General features: G+C 49.4%; 2 protein-coding genes across 2 annotated transcripts; one reads left to right on the top strand and one right to left on the bottom strand.

Moving 5' to 3' along the window:
• Positions 1-6,420: 6,420 nt before the first annotated feature.
• Positions 6,421-6,871, bottom strand: FA10DRAFT_270020 (kinase-like protein; the record flags this gene model as incomplete). The annotated part of the gene is made up of 3 exons (XM_025522968.1): positions 6,783-6,871; positions 6,605-6,717; positions 6,421-6,505 (listed from the first exon to the last, which is right to left on the bottom strand). Coding segments are annotated over exons 1-3 (252 nt in total), but the record flags the coding sequence as incomplete, so codon positions are not given.
• A 632-nt stretch (positions 6,872-7,503) lies between these two features.
• FA10DRAFT_270018 (hypothetical protein) lies at positions 7,504-8,348 on the top strand. The gene has a single exon (XM_025522967.1). The coding sequence runs from the start codon at positions 7,619-7,621 to the stop codon at positions 7,994-7,996; it is 378 nt and encodes a 125-aa protein (XP_025373850.1). The 5' UTR covers positions 7,504-7,618; the 3' UTR covers positions 7,997-8,348.
• Positions 8,349-8,535: the final 187 nt, after the last annotated feature.

Genomic DNA, 8,535 nt, shown 5'->3' with positions numbered 1-8,535 from the left:
TTCCGCGCCATTTTCTTCTATCCCTGGATATCGACCGATGGCGGCAAGGTCCATGTGGAATTCTTGACAGGCACCGCTGTCGACGAAGCTCCACGATGCCTTCTCATCGTTGTCATTGGGTCGGAAGAAGCGCAAGTCATTATCGTAGACTTGCGTTCGTTCTGCATAATCAAGGATGAGAGTCTGCTCGAAAGCATCGACAATGGCCGGAGTCAGACCACAGATCTTTGTGTATGACAGAGAGTAAGCTAGGCATCAATCATGGGAATAATTGAGGATGCTCACCACGCATATTTCGTCCCAGCCCATGTTGTGCCAATGATGTTTCGTATAGAGATAGAGGCCTTCTCAGCCAAGTTCAAGAAGTTTTATTGAGCAAGCGTGATTGTGCTCAGCTTCCTCACAGCTTCTTGCAAGTGCTCCGATTAATATCAAATTTCAACGATTACACCCACACGTCAACTCGAGAGAAATCATCTTTAGAAGGCTTCCAAGAAATATATGAATTAGCAAGCTGCCATCTCAAATCCCACAGCTTTCAAGAAACTACCGGTATGACGCATGAATAAGCACGTGTCATATTTTATCCAGACTCCGCACTGTACTGCATCATCATGGGTAGCGCGTCAATCGACTTTGCGCCTCAAAGATGAAGCCAAGGATAAGTCAGGAAGGCGCGCTTTCGTCGATCCAGACGACAATTCATCGGTCAATAATTCGTCCAGGCAAAGCTCCGTACAAGTGAGTCAATACTGTCTCTGGACTATTTCCATCCACTGACATGTACATCAAAATTGCGCCTTTGATGTCTTAGAATCAATTTCGCAATCTCCTCAATTGCAGAGAGACAATTGTTACTGCGTGGCCACAGGCCAAATTGATGTGTTTGGGGCCAACATCGAGGCTTGTCACATTCTTCCCAAGTCAAGAGGGGATGAAGTGAGAGAGACGACAAGACCATCATGATCCTGGCTTTTTTACTTGACTAATGTCCTCTTTGTTCCCGACAGCTCATCCGAGAAGTATCGGGCGACAGCATTATGAGCATTGACGACATCACGAACGGGTTCATGCCTTGAGAACAATTGACAAGACTTTCGACCGCTTCGAATGGAGCATGTATGTCGAAGTGAGATGAGTCGAGAAAAAGGCCACGAGGGGCTGTTGTCATAACTTCGTGGACGATCGGAGACTGATCTCTTCAAACAGTTTTTCGCGATAGGGAGATTCATTCATAATACACTCTTTCGTCGACAACATATGCTTCAAGGATGCCTATGGAAAGGCGGATGTTCCAAGCTAAGGCGAAAAATTCCGACGCTCAGGCGTCAACTCTCTCTTTGTGAGTCAAGCTCTCAATGAGATAGTAAACCATAAGAATGAGCTTTTGCTGATTTTCTCCTCAGCTTACATGGCACTACGAATAGTGCGTTAAGGCCAGGCTACGTACGTCCCCACACTGAATACTCTCGATCAGTCCCGGAATTATACTCTTACACATGAAGGAAAATTGTGTCCCAGATCTAGCCCAATTGAGGATGTGATCTAAGAAGGTTGAAGCGAGATTTTCCCGTCGTGATACTTGGAGAACCGCAGAAGAAAGGTAAATTGCCGTAACTCCTCAGCCCACGGCCCACTGCTGTCCTCCAGAGGAGACTGCTAGCTTTCACAGGCGATCTTCTTCAAAGCGATTTTGACTAGCAGACTATCTTGCCCCACCTCACCAGTGCGGGAATCGGAAGACATCCGCTTAATACCGCTAGCAGTGCCGTCCTTTATCGGGTGTCACTCAGGAGCGCGCCACGTGTCGTTGTCGAGGATCCGGAGGTATCTCCCGTTTCATCAACAACACACACGACAGACGAAAAAGAAGAATTGCCTTCGTCGAGCGCAGGAAGACAGTCTTTCGCTTCTAAAAAGCTGTATCACGCACCGGAACGTGCGCACTAGCATGCTGAATGGCATTGGAGTGGGCCGGCGCGTATTCCACAGTAGAGAAGGTGTTTCCCAAGTCAGACGCTCATCGTGCCGTCAATCCTCTTGGCATGGCGCCAGCATTGGACATCAGCCTAGAGCAGCCTATGACCCAAGCCGATGCAACATTCCAAAGCATTGCTGAGCGCTACGCCGACGGTGTCGATTTGGGAATGAAGAACGACGTCAATAGTCGCTTCTTTCAATAAGACGGTGGCAATTCTCACCGGCGACGTGCATCCTGCCTTTGGCCACATTTCGTTCCTCAGCGCAATATGACCGAAACACGAAGCATCGCCCAGTGCTGTCCGGGAGATGCGCGCGAGCTCGCATTGCGCGTGCGCTTGGCCACCTCGACTCAGTAATTCGCAATACAGGTCACGTCCATGCAGGGCGGCGAAGCCAATTCAGACAGCCGGCGTATGTGCTGTGGCTTGTTTTTTGTGAATCAGAGGTAGGCGGTTTGTCCGTCGCTGTGGAAACAGCCAGAAGTTGTTGCTGCAGAAACTAGACCAGAATTGAGCAGACTGGCAAGCACTCGAGTAGTAGTAGCAGTGTTCCATCGCTCAGGTCAGCCGATTTGATAGGCAGTGGAGGGTGGGCAAGGATATGAGGTGAGGGAAGGAGGAAGTGAAAAGAAGTGAAGGGAGGGCAATGGCAGCTTAGAGAACAACCGAGGAGAACTCTGGAAAGGAAAGAACGCCCGAGGAGAATTCTGGAAGGGGAGCAGAGGTAAATCAGCAATTAATTTCTGCCGAGGCCCAAGATGATCCTATGCTACCCGGATATCAAGCTTTCCACCATGGAGAGGGGAACTGCGACGGCCAAAAAATGCTCATCGTCAATTTTCTCAAAAAAGCATCACCCTCAGAGACACACACTAGCATTCGGAATCTAGATCATTCTCCCTGCGAAAGATTTTCGCGAGTGCAACATGATCCGTGCTGTGATAAGAAAGCCTGCCAAGCAAAGTAGAGCACAGAGAGAGAGAGGGAATTTCTCACGTTTCAAAGCGACATCCGGGCAGACAGGTGTCACAGCCAAATTTACGGAGAAACGTGTTTGCCAAGCGAGCACTTATTATTCACCACGCACTAGCCGAAGCAGTTTATTGATTTGTCAAACGACATGAACTTGGCCTTGATTGATGTGTGGGCAATGATCGATGTCGTCGTTGACAACTTTCGACTCAAGCAAAGCCCTAAAAGTATTCAATACCGTAGAAGCAATTCTCCGAGACCGAGACAAAATAATGAGATTGCAGAAACGTCGGGGGTGCGGGCGGAAGAGAAGCAAAATGATAATTGTCATGCTGGATCTGTGCATCGCACAAAGTCGGGGTTTAAATTTAAGGTTAGGACGGACTGTGAAAGTTAAAGATATCTCGTTCTTGCTTGGGGTTAGGGTAATGACCTTCACTTTCGATGCATCGTCGCGGCGACTCTGTGACATTGAAGCAGAGCTGCAGAAGACCTCCTTCACTAGACAAACACAGAGATACCAGTATACGAACAAAAGACTTACTGATAAGTGAAATTCTATCACCGCTATCACCACGAGGCGCTCTAGTCGAAATCCCAGCAACCAAATCCTTCGATTCGCGAGCTTTCCTATAGATTTGCTGGATCGTGCAATCCTTGCCACAATCGCAGCAAAAGCGGAAGAGTTGAGCCCGTGACCTTCCCTGCTCTTCTGAGAGTGAATATCATTTCACCAAATTGCTAGAGCATTGTCCACGCGAGAAGGAAACTTGATGCATCTGCGGACGCGCATCAAGGATTTACGGCGAAATTCTGCGACCGTGACGAAGGCTGTTCCATTGAGCTGGGCAAGGACAGATGGCCATCACTTGGGCGTGTACTGCCAAATTAAATGCTGTGGTCCGCTTCGCGATCAAGAATATATAGTCTACTTCTCCATCATTAGATCATAGAAGAGAGAGAGAAAGGAAGGATCTGATTCAAGGTGAAGGAAGGCTCAGATATCGTCGGTCGAAGCTACAACTCCTAGGAATCTTATTTGCGGGACAAACCAAATGGTGAAGTACCCATTTTAGAAAGGTAAAGAGCGCATTCCCCAGCATCGCTGGAGCATATACCTTCTACTTACGCTCGTCTGCGAGCTGGCATCTTTCGGAGCAGCATGTTAATTGGGATCATCGACGTTTGCTGATTGCTGCGTGCTTGTTTCTTTGTGTCGTCTGATGACCTTGTGTATTTTGCAAGGCTCCTTGAGCATCCTGCTGCTGAAGAAGCTTGCTGCTGAAGAAGCTTTCGCTTTATTGATTGCTGCTGCTGCGGCGGCGGCGGTGGCGGCGCTAAAAAGGCGCCATTCTTGCCGGCGTGCTGTCTTAGTCTCCACCTTGGGACTATAATTCTGTATTGACATTGCTTTTCGTGTACTAGTTTGGTCCTCGGGCCTGGAACACCGGCATCAAATAGGCAAGGAGGTTTGCGGTCCGCGCAAGCACGTGACAAGGTGGCCGTGGCTTCGGCCATTGGCCATTGCGCAAGGCAAACACGTGGTCATCTCCTGGACTTTGCCGTGCGGCAGACCCCCTCACGATTCGCTCCATTCTCCTGGACTTTGCCGTGCGGCAGACCCCCTCACGATTCGCTCCATGCATGGAAATTGCGCAATTCGATGGAGACCGCGATCGCGCCTTTTCAGGCCTTCCCTGAACAAAGGTTAAAAAGGATTCAGAGGGGCTTACGTCACCGTTTACATTGTAAGGCACAGACGAAAGGCGATTTTCTCGACAATGCCAGCATCACGACGTGGAACGAGTGTGCCACTGCTCGTCTACGAGATTCAAAAGTCTGCCAGTCCCTCCAGTCAACTCAACTGAGATCAGGACCTTCTACAGCGTCCTTACGAGGAAATTGCTGATACCGGTATGATCGGAGAGTACACGCCTGACAGCACAGCTTGCCCAAATTGGAGAGCACACACGCTCTGGTATAACGTATGCAAGTCAGTGAAAACACGTTAAATGTAGATTGACTTTTACTCTTCATATACTCTTCTAAGCTCGTCTGATCCGGTCGATTCAATGAGTCTCTGAAGTGCTATGGGATTTTCGTTAGCCATCTTCTTCCTCCATGATCACTTTTATCAGCGCTTGCCTGTGTTTGCGTTGTTGTGAAACTGCCGTTTTACCTTGCTCGCGATAGACGGCACTGTCAGCGCCTTTAATATACGACCATGCGGTACTTACCCATCCTTTATACCTCACTTTTTTTCCAACTTAGGGTTTCTCGAAAGGATACAATCTTGCAAAGACCTCTTATGTCCTTGAAGAATCACTTCGTTACAAGAGCAACAGTGGTAGGAGGAAATTACAACGTAGAACAGGTAGCGTGTCAAAGTGCACACTTCATACAGCTCATAAAATTAAGCTCGGCCTCGCTGCACTGCGATTGTGCTACATCGGATCAAGCTATCGAAGAAATTAGGATTTCTGTGGTTTTGACAGCCCCTAAATTGAACCCTTTTCCTGAAGAGTTGATCAAGCGCCGATCTTTGTTTTCGGAAACGCACGGCCTTTGGCCTAAAAGAAAGACGAAATGAGTTGCAGTCGGGAAAAGAAGGTAGACAGAGAAGTGCACGCACCTTTCTTCGGAGGTCTGGGCAGTGACATTAGGTAAAAGAGGGGAGAGCCTCGGGTGACTGCTGAGCTTGTGACGGACAGGCATCATTTTCGTCTCCTCAGGCGGTCCGACGGGAGACGCGGAATCAACCAGAGTATTCTCTCGATGCACATGATCAAGGCTTTCAATAGGCTGCGTTAGAAGCGTCTATGTAGTCAAGAATAGATGAACTTACCGAAGGGGCGTGTCTACAAGCCAATCTATGATAGCAGAATTGGCAAGTAGCTGGGCCGAGGAGATCCTCTGCAATGGCTGTTTCAGCAGAAGCAAATGTGACGGTGACGAACAAAGAAGATGGTAAGTGTCTCAATGTTATTTCATTGAGAGCCGTACAAGAGCTCACCACAGCCTGAAGAAGACTGTTGACCACGTTTTTCTCAGGAAGGTTGAGATCGGCGAGAGCGGCCAAGCTACGACTCCGTAAAATATTTTGATCTCTGTTGACACCACCTTCATCAAACAGGTGTCTATCAAAAGAGAATTATGTGAGATATAGAAAGCCTCAGCAAGTCTACGGCACTCACTTTCCTGTCAGAATTTGAAAGAAAAGGCATCCGAGAGACCACAAGTCGCTTTTGACGCCGTATTTTTCGCCTCTCAGCATTTCCTGTTGTCCACAGAAGAGGATAGGGACGGGATCAACAGCCACAGCTCGTGTGTCTCAAGCACAAGTTCTCCACTCACTGGCGATCTGAAGCCAGGCGTCTGCATTCAAGGAAAGAATGAAGTTCTTATGCAGTAAGCGCGGTTGCATGGTACGATAGGATGAGGAACGTCTGTGCTTACACCTGCGATGCCCCAATGTCCTTTCGCGTGTTTGTCACATACGATTGCCAATCCAAAGTCGGCAATTTTTGCTCGGAAAGTGTGGTCGATCAGGACTGGCAAGTGCAATCCGTGAGTTCAATTTTCTTTGAGTCAGCCTTCTCGCCACATCCACGATGTGTTGTATGACAAGCATAAACCAAAAATCTGCTCACCATTGGAGGTTTTCAAGTCGCGATGAATCACCGACACTTGGTTGTCTTGACCTTCATGAAGGTAATGCAACCCAGCGCAGACTTGTGCAAAGAGATTTCGTCGGAGCTCAATGCTGTCGCTCACCAATCGTCCATCTTTCTGAGCCTCTTGAATGAATGACCGAAAAACCGGACTTACCTAGCCTTGTTCCTTTGAGCCAGATAATTTTCTAGGTCCCCACGGGTCCCCAGATCCATAAGAATATGCAATGAGCTTTCGGTTTCCCAATGTTCGAGTAAAGCGATGATATTGCGGTGTGCCAATTTCGAGTGAAGTGCTGCTTCTTGAGCAGCAACCTTTCGTTGCTCGGCATTGGTGCTGACCGTGACGATCTTCAGCGCGAAAAGCTATGATATCTCTGGCTGAGCGAAGCTCTTTTCAGACTTGTTCGTTGCACACTAAACGTACCTTCTTGTCCGAAGCTCGCTCTACTTCATAGACTTTGCCGAAACTTCCTTCGCCCAGCAGACGACGACCGAGGTAGAGAGATTTCGCTTGGAAGGTGCCCATGTTCATACTGGTGCCCATGTTCATGGTATTACGAGGATAAGGTTATACGTCAAACAGATGGGTCAAAAAATGAGCCAGTCAGGTCCCGAGCTACATTCTGAACCTACGTCGGGCGGAAGACCATTTTTAGGTCGGACGATCTGCTCATCATGATGAGGGGCTGATCTGATCAGGGCGTGACACTGTGTAGTCACGTGCTCTTGGCGACTTGCAGCCGACAAGAAAAGACGCCGGCTGTCGAGCAGCGTAAGACCTTACGATTTTCAGCTCTGGTACTTTGAGCGGAGAACGGTCTATCTTTACTGCCTCTTACGCTTGCAGTGATTGACAAAGTGTACAATCTCATATTGACCTTCGTTTTTGTGTTATTAGATACATTTCAGAAACAAAACGCGAAATGATTCAAATTCAGGTCTGGGGACTGTGGAAGACTCAGATCCCTTTGTCCAGATTGTTCCCTTTGTATGATGGCACCTGGCTATAATAGAGGACAGACAAAGGCTCAGGTTGGTCTTAGATACGGCGTGTCCCCCGAGACACTGGGAGGTCAGCCTTCCGCTAGGGTCGTCTCGCAGGCCTTCGCTGGCGGTAAATTGGTCAAGGGCTTCAACCACCTCCCCGCAGCTGCCCTTGGCCAGGATCCGGCCGTGCACGGTGGCAGGCGAGTCGTGTTCCTGGCGAGCGACGACGACGCCGCAGCAGCCGAGGTCGGTGCGCTTGCCGAAGATCTCGGCTTCGCGCCAGTCAAGCTTGGTGGGCTCTCAGAGGGCGGCCTGCTGGTGCAGGCGCGCGGTAACAGCTGGGGCCAGCTGATCTTCAGGGATCTCTTCAAGTTCGACTGAGCAGCCGCGAGCGTTCCTGTCCCGCGGCGCAAGAGCAGTGACCTTTCTCATCGAAACCAGGGCAGCGCCGGCGGGAGAATTGCGCCCCAAACAGCCGCTTTGTCGCCCTAGCTCTCATTGAAATGAGAATAGTTCTGCCTTCAGATACAATTGCGCTGCGACGAATCGTGCTCGAGGGGCGAGAGGGCGAGAGAGTTTGAAAGAGTGATTGGAAGAGAGGAAGAAGAAGGGGTGGGAGAGAGCGAGGGAGAGCGCGATCGATGGGGCCCAGGCGCACCGAGGAACGTGTGCTTGTGGCTAAGAATGGTCAGCTCCCTTCGATGCCAAATAATAGAGGGCTCGTATTCTTTCCTCTGCAGGCCAGAAGAAGAAGGAGCCAAGCCTTCTTTTTGGACTTTTCAGCCGGAAAGGCATTCTATTTTGCCGCGTTCCACGGCATCCGATCTCGCATTCAGGGGCTTTAATTAAAGGGTCTGCCCTGTTTCTCGTCCCAGATCCGTGGAAGCAGTCTAAGCCATCTATCTATAAGGAGGGCGGTG

This window comes from Acaromyces ingoldii (assembly GCF_003144295.1).
Source record: "Acaromyces ingoldii strain MCA 4198 unplaced genomic scaffold FA10scaffold_10, whole genome shotgun sequence".
NCBI lineage: Eukaryota > Fungi > Basidiomycota > Exobasidiomycetes > Exobasidiales > Cryptobasidiaceae > Acaromyces > Acaromyces ingoldii.
This window is presented reverse-complemented; position numbering and strand designations above follow the sequence as displayed.

What these genes read in the sequence shown, in the direction of transcription:
- FA10DRAFT_270018 (XM_025522967.1), top strand. Translation starts at nt 7,619, where the DNA reads ATGATGGCACCTGGCTATAATAGAGGACAGACAAAGGCTCAGGTTGGT.